Genomic DNA, 15,311 nt, shown 5'->3' on the forward strand with positions numbered 1-15,311 from the left:
TACAATTCAAGAGGAATCCACGCCAGAATTCTCCCATAAAATCGTTCTTGGAACACGAGAACGATCAACACGAAGATCGTCACGGTTTTATCGTCGGACAAGCAGCGACGCTTCCGTCGAAGACTTTCGCGACATCGAAAACGGACAAAGGAGGCGGCGGATCTCGAGATCGACTCGCATGAATAATATATATCTCTTTCTCCAGTGTTGTTGAAGAATGCAACGCGGAACGATGTCGTCTAATTTCACCAGCGGTATGCCGCCCGGACAATTAATTCGCCCGCTCTACTCCATCGGTCCGCTTATCCGCTTGTACCAAGATCGATCGCCGCGATGGAAATACCGGGACAACTCGAGCGGAGTGCGAGCGGAACGCGTGGCGGTTTCTCGACTTCGTTGGTAACGATTCGAACGGCGGCGGTAGCAACGGGTGTCGTTTCTCCCTCCGATTACTCTTGTTCGCCATAATGAATTCGTAACGATAAATGTTTTCCGATGATGCGAGGTACCGTCGACTCATAACAGCCCGCTCTTGTTCGCCCGTATCATTTATTCAGCACCGGCAGTCGTCGAATAATAGTGTCCCACCGTCTAATAATTTGAAATCGTAATTGCTTCATTCGTACTTCGGCTGACGGATTTCGCGCTAGAGTCACTAGCTTTAACGCTACATTTTTCTGCAGCCCCTTTGAGGACATCACTGCTTGAATTTGGTGCATGCTACCCCCGATCTGTTATTTTAGTTGGTCGCTCTTTTAACGTGGAATATAAGTTTATTGGCGTCGCATGGAAGAAGAATGATGACGCAGAAATGAATGTGTTCATTTCTTTTTAGTGTACAAAAACTGAAAGTTGGACATTGATTTAAGGAACGGTTAAGTCATTCTCGTATTAAGGGCTAGAATCATAGTGATGTAAGTCATATTTTCGAAGATGTTGTCTTACATCTTAAAGCGTGATCTATACATACTAAAACGTTGAAAGACAAAAGGAATAACTTTAAATTGTTTTAACGATTTTGGTCAACGAACAACAATAACGCGGAAAATGTGACTACGCCACAAAGATCATATTGTCTAACCAGAATATTGGAGAATGTTCTAACACTTAGCCATGCTGTTTAATTTCATTTATGGCATTCACAGTCTAGAATTGCATAATTGACAAAAAAGCAAAAGTGTTCGTCTATGCTTGTCTAATTATTGTTTATTTTCAATACACATTCAACTAATTTTCTTCGAGAGGTAGCAATGCCTTAAAGAAACATTTCTTGACGAAGCGTCTCTTGTCCTTCACAAGTATTCTTGTCGTAACTCTGACTAACTTCCGTAACAAAATAGGCTGTGCTTAAACTCCAAGTTGAATCTGCGTACACCGTACTTGCGGAGTATCGATACTCATAGACGATGTCTATCGCTGGCAAAGCCAATCAGGTTTCCGCATACTGCATCGGCTGCTAGCACAATTGCCCGTCGTAGCATCGTTGTGCACCACGGATAACGTTTACCTGCACGCACCCCCATCCGCGTGACAGGACGACAGACGACTTGCTATCAAAAACGCGCTGCATGAAACTATTATTCATTACGGGCTTCAGCTTGTCGAACGTCTCGGCCAATAGAATCGCCGGGTCCAACAGCAACAACTTTTATCGAAGCCTCCTCTTTTTCTTACTTGCAAGTGTTTTCTGTTGGCGAGTAGATCGACGTGCACACGTGCACACGGAGCAAAATGCAGAAAAGCAAAGAGAGGCAGGCGGGGGGGAGATAAGAAGACGGACAGGCACTCGATAGAGGAGAGGAGAGATACGTCGGGTCGGGGCAAGGAATTTTTGCTCGAGGCATGGATACCTATTAGCCGGGTACATCGTTTATACCCGGCACGCACTTCACCCGTGGGAGCGCACGCGATACCCTGCCGACTTTAGCCGTCATTATTGTTATTAATAATAGTACGTAACGACCGATAATTGCTCAAGTCTGCCTGCGCCTCTGGTTTCCATTACCTTGCCAACACCGAGTCCGTTTCGAGGACTCTCCCGCGATTCAAGCAGCTCCGACCGGAGCTGCAGTCGCCTCTGGGACACGCATTTCAACTGATGCGTCCTTTATCTCGTCTCTGACCTTCCTTCGAACCGAGTTCGCCATTGTTTCTTGCGAACCGCCTTGAACATTGTCTTTCCGATCGATACAATTACTGGAAATTAGATGCGCTTTCCGATTTTGTCCAATGCCAGTTCCACCTTTCAAACAATGGCTGACAATTCATGTATATTCCAATAAGTAGACTGCGAATAAAATAAAGCAGCAGAACTTTTAAATGCCATCAATGTAAACACACGAAATCCTCACTCTGCTAGTAAGTTTCGTGGGAATCTGAAAGTTGTTTCTGCTCATCAACGTCATTAGTTTGTGAGTAATTTATTCTCAGTTTTCTCGCTTTACCTGAAGATAAATTGAGATACGAGAAATATTCGGGTAAGTCTATAGTATCGATCCACGTAAGGATAATTCCAATAGCATATACCGATCAAGCAAAAACAATTGTAGAAATTGGCAAATTCACTTTGTCGCATAGTATACTGTATTTCGTCGAATCTTTCGTGTTCGGCAAACGAAAGATGAATTGAAATCTCTAGGTGTTGGATTAAATACACGGATCTGCTTCCAAGGAGACAAATGTTTCAATGAATTCGAATCAACGAGGCCCAGGATTTTGCATAAAGTACCGCAGTCCGGTTATCATAGCCATCTATAAATGCGAGTCAGAAACATTAGCATTTTTCCATCGACTCGCATTTGCATTCGCGAATAGTGCAACGGTTTTTTCTATGACATCCTCGTCGGATTCTGACACGGAAATTACATCTTCTCGCGGATCTTGTTATTCCGATTCAATGTAGCCACACCACCTGTCCTGCCGTCACTTTTTTCGCGCGCGCACAATCATTCGCGTTTGAAATTCATCAAATTGACATCTTTTGTTTGCCATGATGTAACGCGGTTCAATTGCCCGTTCCCTCGAAGGGAACGGATCGAAACGAGCCAGACGTCATGGCGAGGGTCAAAGCGGTGCAATTTTTACGTATTATACTACTGCATCATGGCTGCGTTCGCCGGTCTTCGCACGGGCTTATTCACGTAACGCGTGCACGTCAGCGGCAGATAATCGTCGGCATGTCATTTCATGAACCGTGTCCCAACGATTCTGTATTATGCAGGCGTACCACCCATGCTTCGCGACAGTTTTCCCAGGGGAGACTATCCGCAGCTAACATTCGGGGTAAAGTAGTAAAATCAATGATAACTGGCGCGTGCACCGCCCGAATCAAATTTTCACGAACGGTTCAACGCATGTCACTTTGAAACCATTATGTTATCCTCGCAATGAGAAAATGAAGTTTGATTTTCCAGTTGAAATCAATTCAACTACACGGGGTTTTTTGAGATAGCTGTTACTAGTATCCATTCTAAACGTTCACCATCAGATTCCGTTTAGGTCTATACCTGCTTTGAAAAGAAACTTTTGTTACGGAGAAATTTTATTTATTCATTACTAGCCACAGCATTTCATAGTTACGTATAACGCATTGCGTGGAACACGTTCTCTCGCAAGGGAGCAAAATAAAGTACTATGTCGTGGAAAAAGCAAATGATAGCCCCTTAGTTACTGCATGTAACGTCTCGTGAAAGTTGCAGGAGCATGTTGTCTTAACCAATGTAAGACTATTTAAGCATGTTATCTCTTAGCTTTTGTGTTGGTAGTTTGTCTTCATCTCAGGTAGCACAGAACGTCCCAAAGTTTGTCGTTTGTCGTTGATTTTCGGATTGAACGTTCTACGACTTAAACTGGACGTCTTCGAGACGACCTGAAGACATCCCAGAGTGAAAGAAACCATTGTTGTATTAACCCCTTGCACTATCGCTTCTTTCATGCTACGACGATTAGCATTTATTCGTACTTAATAATTTTCCTAATAGGACCAGACAATTTTTGTTTCCTGAATTGTCTTTATTTACCTTCGTTTCTATACTTTGATGACAGAAGAATTCAGTTTTACTTCGATGTAGAAGGAATTAATAATATTCATATTTAGTAGAGCTTGCATAAAATCTTCAGCACGAGTCTGACTAATTGTTATAGTGCGAGGGGTTAATTCTAAAAAAACAAAATAATAAAAAATAAAACTAAAGATTAACATTAACAAACAGACCTCCTGCAAAGACTCCAGGTGTTCAAAAACAAACATGTGAGATAATTGTGAACCGCGCGTCATTACCTACAGCACATCCTCTAATAAAATATCAAAACAAATTAAAAGATATGGATTAAAAGGTTACACTAATGATTACATGCAACGATACATAAACATCGCTAGAATATATGTATAAGATTATTTAAGTACATATGTTCGCTACTAACGTTAGCATTGATAAACATCTTTGCGTTGCATGTAGCGCATCCTCTTATAGAATATGAAACAAAATATTACATTGTACGGACGGATTAAATCCCACAAAAATACAAGAGTATATTCATAAGCAAACTGCGAATTTTATGCATTTGTGAGAAAAGTGAAATACAAAACTGTGAAAACGTTAGAAGAATTAACTCGCATAATTCACATTATGTTCAACTTACTCATGTTACTTAAAGAGGAAGATAATTAAGAGGTAGATCATTTTGATTTTGCATAAAAATCTACAGTCTATTCGTAAGAGCTTTTAAATTAGTTCTTCTTGTTCTGGTGGACACTTGATCTGTGCTATCGAATACATTCGACAAAGTACGGAGGACAAGATAGGTGCCTTCGTATCGCTCGTATATTTTTTGTTCGATATTTGAATACATCGATGGAACAACATCGGAAGAGAGAGAGAGAAAGAGAGAGAGAGAGAGAGAGAGGACACCGTAATGAATCCATGTACGAGGCGCGTAATTGATGTAAGAGCAAAGTGTCCATACAAGCTTGTGGGACATGTTTACGAGAGAGGTTGGAGAGACATGAAAAAATCGGAACGCGAAAGACCGTACCGAGAGGAGAGGCAGCTGGGCATCTATTGTGGTTTCAGCGAAGATGTACGAGGGTAGCGAACCCGATACTTGGCCGTTCGGGGTAAGGAAGAGGATCCTCGTGGCAAGTTTCGTGTTGGCAATATGGAGACACAAAACGATACAGCTCTCTCGGCCGGCATTGAAATCCCGGGGAGCATAGGCGCTCTCGACATCGGATACTAATCCTATCGTGTCTGGGCGGACTTACGGCGCAGTCATTAGAAGCTTAGCGCGTGAAACGATACCGGCATGCGATAGCCTGCGATAATCAGAGATATCAAATATGAACCGATCGGGGAATAGACGCGCGTGTAACGTTTCCGATACCGTGTCCCCGGCTGCCATGCTGCCTCGTTACGTTTCTCTCGCCTACCGGCACGAGAGCACCGCCTCGGGCCGCTTCTGATTAGCTAATCGGCGCTGGCTCTCGAAACTTGAAAGCTCCTGCAAAACAGCCTCCATCACCATTTTTCTACTCGATCGAAGATTATTTAATCGCGTGCTGCAAAAATAGAGGCGATAACCAGAGTCTTCTACTAGAAAATACCATTACAGAAATTTTCCGTTTACCCATTTTATTATAATTTCTGAGTATGTTTCAGCACAAATTTAGCACCAATGTTATTATATTATCGATATTATGGTAGCAAGTATAGAAAGTAATACACAGTACTAGAATGTTTATAGTATCGAAGTGGACGTAATTACTAAACTGTGGATGTTATGACTAAATGATACCAAAATTATATCTTTTTTTTTGCGTTTCACATACGTTTTGCATGTTTATATTTAGAAGCGTATACAATAATACAGCAAACTAAATATATATCTTTCTTGCTTCTCGATTCGAAAGAAAACGGTTGTGAAAAGAGAAACATCTCAACGTGTGTGGCACGTTTTTCCATCGTAAACTGTTAATATGTAATGCCTAATAGTTAAACTATTACTCACATCACTTCCGTAGAGGATTCTCATCCTGTCTTGTAGCTCTGACAGAATGTTCGCCGTTGTACGATAAATAATAAACGTTCCGAAGCAAGATTTCCTACAGACTGAAATAAGTAGAAGCAACTAATCATGATCAGACTCGTCCTCAGCAGCGAGCACGTTATAAACTGCAATTACATGTACATGGACTTCTAACACATGCACATGCAAATTATTCTACGCTTTTATCGGGCGGTTAATAACCGCCTTCTTTTATCCATTCTTTTTATCCAATGTTTCGTTGTCTTTCGTCGAACATTTGAAATATAATGCGTTAAAAATCAGTACTTCTTTAATGTACTGTATAAATCCTTTCTAGAAATTAAAGTGCAAATTATGCTTGGTTACAAATTCATCACACACTCTTAGTTTGATTAAATTTAGAAACTTATATAGTCGCATATTCGATCAGACTAAATTTTATTAGGATCTGTAGCATACGAAAAGTTTAAAGAAGCAATCGCTACAATTTTTAATTTCCCAGTTTCGTTACTCAGTCGCGACTTGCTATTCAGTTGTGGCGGTGAATGCGTTGAAAGAAATTGAAGTGTATCTGATGGAAGAGATATATATATATTTGCTAAATATACTTCGATTTTCCTCTGCCAGAAAAGGTTAACGATATCGAAATGCAAGGTTTAATATTTGTGAAGTAAATTGGGCGCAGAAGCCAGCAGACTATGAGAACGTTTGCACGGTCGAGAGGCGGCAGTTTCTGGGGGTATGCGATCAAGCTGGTATGCTCGGGGCACATTTATAAGCGCCATTTGACAGACCATATTCGTCCGAGCCGCGGGGACGTTGTCATTAGGCCGAGATACCCGATGGTCGCGTGATTTTCCGAAATTATGCGGGCTCGGCTCGAATGCGGCACGAGGCATATAAACGCGGCCCAGCATCGGCGTTTACGAGCGATTTTATCGGCGGACACCGCACCGTCAGTGTTACCAAAGCACCTTGTCCTTGAAGCTCGTTCTATCGTGTTCCAGGTACGCTACGCCCGTCGGGCGTAATCGGTGGCAGCAAGCCAAAAGTCGCGACGCCGGCCGTCGTCGCCAAGATCGAACAGTACAAGAGGGAAAACCCGACTATCTTCGCGTGGGAGATCCGGGAGAGACTCATCTCCGAAGGTAAGGAAATTCTCGATTCTTACAGCTCGAATTTGCGAATTGTTGCCGCTTGCTATGAAAATATTACCAGTTGCTGACGTTTACCCCTTCGGGAACGATCTTGAATTAATACGTAAATTGCGGATCTGTAGGCAAGATTGAAATTTTTTTATTTAATTGGAAGAGTCAATGACCGAATACAAATTTATGTTTGACAAGAACGAAGCAGTGTTCTTAACCAACGAGGTTTACGAGACTCGTCAAATGATCATAAATTTTAGAATTTACGATTACCGAGATTCCGAAGACACTTATTCAGAAGAAATTTTCTAGTTGATGCATGATTTTATTAGTTTCTCATCATGAACTTGGAGAAATAATCTATGAAATAAAATCTTGAGTAAAAGTCCGCAATTTAAAATGTGCATTTTGATTCGCGAATGAATGCATGTTCAGAAGTTCGCGTAAAAATATTCCCCATTCCATGTATGCACGAAGTTAATTCTTATTACTCATTTTTATTAAATGAATAGTTTTGAAAATCATGTCTTTCGTTTGATCATTGGGAGGAAGTGTTTCCAACAATTACGCCCTTCATTAGAATGTGAAATAAATCCGAAGTTAATCCATTTCCGTGCAAATAGCGATCCTCAGCTATCGATAATTCCGCAACAGGCGATGGTTGCGGATAAAAATTGTTTAAAAGCGAAAGGGGATGCTTCGGATCAAATCGGAGTTGTCAAACTTTTAAGAAACGAAGTTGTATATTCTCCCGTTTATAATCGGCGTAAACCAGCGAGCAATTATATGTTGGTGGTCGCGTGGTTCATGCATCCTGTAGGTGTACAATCGCGCTATGGAATGAAGAAGCTCCGCGGCCTTGTCCGTCGACACACTTTACGTTCTTTTCAAATGCGTGGAGCGTCGCGACGCGCCGGGACACATCCTCGTCCGTAATTTTCCCGGTTAATTATCGAAATTCATCCGGTCGCAACAACTTTCTCCTTCGGGGCATTCAGGTAGCGTCACCCGAGTGACATTTACATGAAAATCGAGAGCAGACGCGGACGCAGAAAGAACCGGATGCCATGCGTATCGGCGCGGTTTCAAAAGTCCTCGCTAGAGATCGAGTCTACTTTATCTGGCACAGGAAACGCTTTCTTAAAACGTGCCTGGTGACGCGGGCCGGACTGCATTCTTTGATCTGTCTTCGGGAGCGTGCCGGACTCCTTTTTTCGTGCAAGAAACTCAAAATGACTTTTGAACTCGAAGTCACGCAACTTGTAACGCTTATTCAATAAAACCGTTCGAACATTATTCGTGCCACGGTACTATTCTGAAGGAAATGTTTCGCCGCCGAGTACCAAACTCTAACGCCGGATAGAGCTCTCTGTTACTATGTACACTGTAAAGACTGGTTCAAGTAAATGTTATTAAATTCGACAAAAATAACAATGGTAGAAAAAAGTCGATATCGCTATTGTTGGAAACTTCTTTTCCTTATAACGACTAGCGTACGGTCATTGTATCGCATGATTTCTTTCAGACAATTTTCAAGCTACCCTGAATGCACCATTTAATTCGAACGACAAGCGAAGTCAACGTCTCCATTGCGTTTTACAAAATCAGCTTCTATCTAACATTACACATGCAATATGCGTGAACCATCAATGATCATGATTATGACGTTGTACGTCGTCTTTGAAAGATGTGAAAGCAGAATTGCATTGCTTACGATTCAAATGACACGGTAGGAAGGATAATTGTGTTTGAAGAGATCGCACGATCTGGAGAAGGTCTCGGAGAAGATCGTTGAGAGAAGGAGTCGGGTTCGCTGGTTTCAGGTGTGTGCAGCAACTCGACGGCGCCATCGGTGAGCAGCATCAATCGGATCCTGCGTAATAGGGCAGCGGAAAGGGCGGCTGCGGAATTCGCGAGGGCGGCCGGCTACGGTTTGTACGCGGCGCGTCCACACCCGTACTTCAACAGCGCCCATCAACACCCGAGGACCAGCCACCATTTGCCGGCGAGCTGGCCAGCACCGGGGGCGGCGGGTCACCCTTGGATATTGCCGCCGTTGGCTACCGGAATCTCCGGCGCGGCTTCCGCTCTCCTGCTGCCCCCGTCCTTGAGCCCGGGAGCCGCCGCAGCTGCAGCTGCAGCCGCCTCTGCATCGGCCGCTGGCACCGCGGACCACTCCCTGCACGCCGACGCGATGGCTCGGGGATACCTACAAGGTGATCACTGATCCTCTTTACTTTTTATCTTACGATTCCTCGATCTCGTTGCTGACTCAAGTTTTCAAAATTCGATAGTTATCGAGTATTCTTCCAATAGCAGAATAGGTTTCCACGGAATAAAGTACTCTTACTAATTTCGCTAGATACGTGGAAAGAAAAACACCCGAAGAATACACAGTTACCTCCTTGTAATAAAAATATGTGTATCAGTTTTGATATATGTTGTACTAACTGTTAACAGAGTCTTTCTCGAAATAGATACAGCGGAACCCTACAGCTGTACGTTCCGGGATTTTAATCAAACGTTACGGAATAAGTCTACGGGTCGTGTAATCAGATTCTGTAGAATATCTTATGATAATTCTTTTTAAATATACATTTATTGTATTACATAAGTTTAGTGGAAACGTATTCCAAGTAAACGAGTTCTTTAAATGTTGTTTGTAATGTATGAGGGTGCAGCCATTGAGAAGCAAACTAATGGGAAAGAGTACTATACTTGGGAAACAGAGTACGCATCCGATCGTCGAAGTCACACTTGGTTTTCAGTTACTTTTTCCATGAACCAGACTCAAAGAATCGTATTTGTGGCTGTCAGTAGATCTTGTTTGTATTATTATCTTATGCGTTTGCGATAGAAATTTGTAGATAAAGTATAGAACAGTTGAAGTATTTCGAAAGTGTACAAATAGCTTTACATTGCCTACAACTTATTCCAATTGTAAAAACAGTCACGTGACCGATATACATTTATTAGAAACATAAGTAAGTAAATAAAAAAATAGCAAGAATATCAGGATTATTAATGGAAACTACCTAACACCTGTGTCTTGCAAGTGATACAAATTAGTATGATTTCGCACAGAGATCTGCAGTGTTATATGTTATAAGTGCAATTGCAGATTTCGTATACTTGTAGCAAATATGAACTGGCGAATCAAAAAATAGTGTAAACATCATAGGAATTTGGAGTAGATGGTTTGATAAAAGAAGGTACAAACCACTTAATTCCTGTTCCTGTAATTAAAGTAGAAAATGGTTGTTATGCGCAAAAGTTTGCAATCTACATGTGCACTAACGCGTAGCGATCCGAGGAAAATGATACTATTCTGTAAAATGCAACTAATCGTCTTGTTTATTAGATATTCTATAACTACGAATAGATTCAGAGATTTTAGTACTGGTACCAAAATCATGATACGTTTAGGCTACAGGAGTACAGAGGAAAGAGAATCCATTTGTCCTGCTGGCTCCTGCCTAAAATGATCCACTTTGAATCATTAGAATATACTTACGAATTAAATCGTGTAGATCATTAGTAAAATAGTACCGTTTATTAAAGCGCCAATAACACTTACTGCAAGCATGAATTATGTGATTATACAGTATGTTACTAAGCGCTAACGATTCAATACTAGTTGCGGGGTATGTACTTCTAGAAGCAATTATTGAACCTGTACATCCCTGAACAAGATTTCTATTCTCATAAGTCATTGTGACGAATGTTAAATTTTCCACCGACAGTGTAGTTCAAATCAACGGTCCCGCGATTTGTACGCCATTTGAAATTCACGAGAAATATACTTCATGGTCTCGAATAGAAAGTCTTCGTTGATTTTGTATTAAGAAGCTTGTAGTTTGAAAATTCCACCTTTGACGAATGATTAACGCGTTCAATAACTTTCGAAACATACTCTTCAATATAGCTTCGAGGATACTTCCTCCTTCGAAGTCCTTCGAAACTATGAACGAGCCATCTCGTATAATGTAATTTGCCTAGGTATACTTTTAGATATTTCACGTGATATGTAAACACCTTTCGAAACAATTAGAACAGCTACACATTTAATAGTACAAACTTTAATTTCATTCATTCAGTTTAGGCAATGCCTGCGAGTTTTATAGCATCGTATAATGTCGAAAGTACAATATTATGCTATAAGTATTTGTCGCTTATGTTATTCGTCCATCCATTTATTGTATTTTATTCATTGTGCCCTGATTTATTTTCATTAAAAACATTTTTTGTCAGGCTGTCGCAAGTGCTCGAAAAATCGTGCCACACCCTGCAAGTGTACTTGCTGCAATTTCATATAATTAATTGTGAAATAAATTTAAGAAATTAGAATTTTCTGTAAGTGTCCTAACATCTTTGTTCAACCAGTTTTGAGCCAATAACATCTAGCACAGTGGATCGATATGATTTTGTGACTGTTTCACTGACTGACGACTCTCGCGCCTTCTTACTAGCCGAAGGGATAGCAAGAGAAAGCCCTGTAATATAGTAATAGAATAATAAGTGAGTCGATAGAGCACAAGTGCAACAGCGAAACACCGCAACTCGTAATTCTGAAGCACGCAGTCTATAGTTGGTCTATAGTCTTCGTATGTAGACCGTTTGTAAATCGTGTACAAACCGTACTCCAGAAGTATGCTCGATTTACTTCTTTTCCAAATTTTTTCTTCTTTCAATAATCTTCTTAAATAATTCTTAAATATAATTATTAAATCTTCTTAAATAATTTCTTCTTTCAAAAGCTTTGGATGTATAGTTCGTATGCAGTACCGGCGAGTGCAAAATTGCTTAATCTGTGGCATTTATGAAATATTGTATCTATCATGATGTTTGCATAATTTATAATATGGATATAATATAACCCGTATGGCATTCGTATAATGCAAACATAACATAAAGTGATGAGAACAATATTAAAAGTAGATACTATACTTTTTCAGTTTAACACGTTCAACCCGGCGCATTTTTTCGAAGTCCGTACGGTCGGGGGGCACGATATTATCAGCTGTGTATTCGTCTGACGGCGCGTGTTTGTTTCGCTATTTTTTCTATTGTCGGTGGCTTGAGTCTGAAGTCAGACATTGTTGCGTGAAATTGTTATAAAGTACTTATAAAGCTTTATGTACGAATTGTGAGATATATGTACAAATAAAATGAAATGTCTGTGTACTACCGGTGGTACACGCCGGGTTGAACGTGTTAATCAGCACTAAAAGTGTTACAAGTGTTTTTCTATAAGAGGCCGTACTTAGAGCCGACACCAATGCACAACACATTGGAATTAGATTGCTTATTCTGTTTCAACGAGCATTTTAACGTTACTAATATAATCCTACTAATCCAAGTTAATTCTAATCTTTTAATCTTGCTTCCAATGCATTTTAACGCTAAAACTAGCATCACCAGTATCCGCTTGAAGTACGGAATATTATTCCTAATTTATCTCTTCGCTTTCTAAATTTTGTGTTCCTAGACTGTCCTTTCCTTCTTGAATGTTACTGAGGTTAAAGAAACTTGAATCACTGTTATCGTATAAAGACCGTAGAGCCAGGAACTATGTTCGACAAAGCAACCTTCTGCTTCTACATTCTACCGCTTTGAAAGTTTGAGGAACAAAGTCAGCTTAGTTCGGAACAAAGATCGATGTTCCCTAGATAACAGTAGTAGAAAAAGCCTGGTTATTTCTGTACGCAGACGGTGACGGTGACGACGGTAGCGTGGACGGATCGGAGCAGCCCAAGTTCCGACGGAACCGCACCACCTTCAGCTCCGAGCAGCTGGAGGAACTGGAGAAAGAGTTCGAGAGATCGCACTACCCCTGCGTGTCGACGCGGGAGCGTCTGGCCTCGAAGACCTCGTTGTCGGAAGCTCGTGTACAGGTGGGGATCAATTGCATCGCAGATATGTTTGTTGTAGGACTGGCGCGTCTCCACGAGGGCCTGTCTTCGTCATTCGTTCTCTAGACTATGATTGCAGCAAGACAAGAAGCACAGTTGGCGAGAGAGAGAGAGAGAGAGAGAGAGTCTAAAAGACTGACCGATGCTACAGCAAGAGACAGGCCTTCGTTTCGGAGCGCGCCGAGCCCTCGAACCATAGTCGACTTTGATCACGAGCGTTCTAACGACCTAACTCGTGACTCTTAGGTTTGGTTTTCCAACAGACGGGCAAAGTGGCGGCGTCATCAGCGCATGAACCTCTTAAAGCGTTCACCACCGCCGCCGCCGCCACCGCAGCCGCAGCAGCAACAGCCGCCGCAGCCGCAGCCGCAGTCCGCATCCGGTATAGAACTCTGCCGTGCGTCAAGCTGCTCCATCGGCGGCATGGGCGGCGAAAGTAGCGCGTTCAGGGCGGTGGTGACCAACTCCTCGTCGAGGGAGGCTTCGGAAAGGACCGAGAGAATCGACAGGGTCGAGCCGGTCGCGAAGCAGCCGGAGAGGAAGCCCAGCGCGTTCAGGATGATCAGCCAACTGGTCGGCGAGGACTCGCCGAGCCTGCCCAGGCCCTCGAGTCCCGCGTACGAGCAGCAGAGGCACGGGCCCAGCTCGGGGCCCGGGATCGGCTCCTCGGAACTGGCGAATAACGGCGAGTTCGAGAGGCCGGAGGACGAGGAAGAGGACGAGGAGATCGACGTGCAGGACACGGACCAGGACGTGCCCTCCTCGCCCACCGTCGCCTGGAGGGACCACTGGACGGACCAGCAGCCACTCGAGTTAACCAAGCACGATCGCTGAAAGAAGCGTCCAATCTGGTGTTCCACCGATCCTTGTGATTCGCGCGGTGTCTCGACGAAAATCCTCGAACGGTGGCGAGAGCGTGAGAACGTTTCAGTGTCTGCCTAAACCCGTAGATCGATCGTGAACCCCGAGAATTCGGCACTCGGAGCGCGGGCCCTATCTTGGACTTCGTCGAACTGGATCGATCGGTGCGCCGGAATCCCATTCAGGAGACTCGTCCTCTTGTTTGCTTAATGTCTCCCACTTTCTCCGTCGCTGGCTAATCAACAATGTCAGCCGGACAATGTCCCCTAGCACCTAGGAAGCTACTTACTACGATTACGGTCCATTTATTATGATTAAGGTTACGCTAAGTGCTACGAAGATCGTTTGTGTAATGCTCCAGCGCGGCTTCCGGTGGCGTTACGGTGTGTGTTCCGACCAGACGAATGCTCGATCGTCCTCCAGTTTTGATCAAATTCGTGTTCGTTATGCAACAAGAAGAACGACGTATCGGCGAGCTAATGATCGTGCAGTTTAAGTTGATCATCGATGAACTCGTGTGACTTGGACGTTCGTTGAGTCGAGCATATTATGCAGCACGTATGATGAAACGGCGAAAATTCGCGCGATCTAGAAGCACCTTCGAACGTTCTCGCCGGAGCCGCAGGCATTTAGATAGGTAATTAACAACGTCGCGAACGAATCAACGCCCCGGAACAAACCTGTTCGGAACTAGTCCCGGTCGAATCGTTACGCCGCGCGGATCCTGATCATGTATTTGCCTAGACGCTGCTGCGTAGGTAGGAGTAGGTGTCCAGACGATAATACTGTAACCGAACTCTGTTAACAGTGACTCTTATTTAAATGAATTCGTTTGTAAATATCCACACACACACGGCTTTGAAAAATGATCTTTTACAATCTATACACGGCCTGACCATTCATCAACCTTTTCACAGCGATTCTCCTGCATCCTCGACCCTTCTAGTCTACCACTAAACATAGGTCTTCGTTGCTGTCCATTTTCGACAGGCTCTACTATGGAGAACGTCTACGAGAGCGAAGCATTCTCTGGATTTTGGGGCACGAGCTTTTACAAAGTATTCGCGAATTTCTCGAAGATTCATCAACCCTTAGCGAGTAACGCAGATCCAGAATCGTTACCTCGGATCCGTACATCGGTCTCCTATTAATACGAAACATATACGACTGTGAAAACTAATCTAGTACGGTCTATAGATGAATTTCGTAAAAACCTATCGATACGTTCCCTCATTAAATGTTCTAGATCCAGAATCCTTTGAATATCTACCTCCGAACATCGACTCGCGTCGCTATTTTCGTGAGACAGTTTAACAAAAGTCACGAGAGCGAAACGTTTGCTGAACCGTGGAAAATTGTCTTTCAC

At 42.8% G+C, this 15,311-nt stretch overlaps 1 protein-coding gene across 1 annotated transcript in view; it reads left to right on the top strand.

The window, feature by feature from the left end:
• Eyg (eyegone) overlaps positions 1-14,822 on the top strand; it is a 39,029-nt gene extending 24,207 nt beyond the window's left edge. Inside the window, exons 3-6 of the mRNA XM_078192686.1 lie at positions 7,032-7,172; positions 8,996-9,388; positions 12,882-13,066; positions 13,331-14,822. Coding sequence (XP_078048812.1) covers positions 7,032-7,172; positions 8,996-9,388; positions 12,882-13,066; positions 13,331-13,918 — 1,307 coding nt within the window. The 3' untranslated portion in view covers positions 13,919-14,822. The remainder of the gene's footprint in view (positions 1-7,031; positions 7,173-8,995; positions 9,389-12,881; positions 13,067-13,330) is intronic.
• The last annotated feature ends 489 nt before the right edge of the window (positions 14,823-15,311 follow it).

Source organism: Augochlora pura, chromosome 10, assembly GCF_028453695.1.
Source record: "Augochlora pura isolate Apur16 chromosome 10, APUR_v2.2.1, whole genome shotgun sequence".
Classification (NCBI taxonomy): Eukaryota; Metazoa; Arthropoda; class Insecta; order Hymenoptera; family Halictidae; genus Augochlora; species Augochlora pura.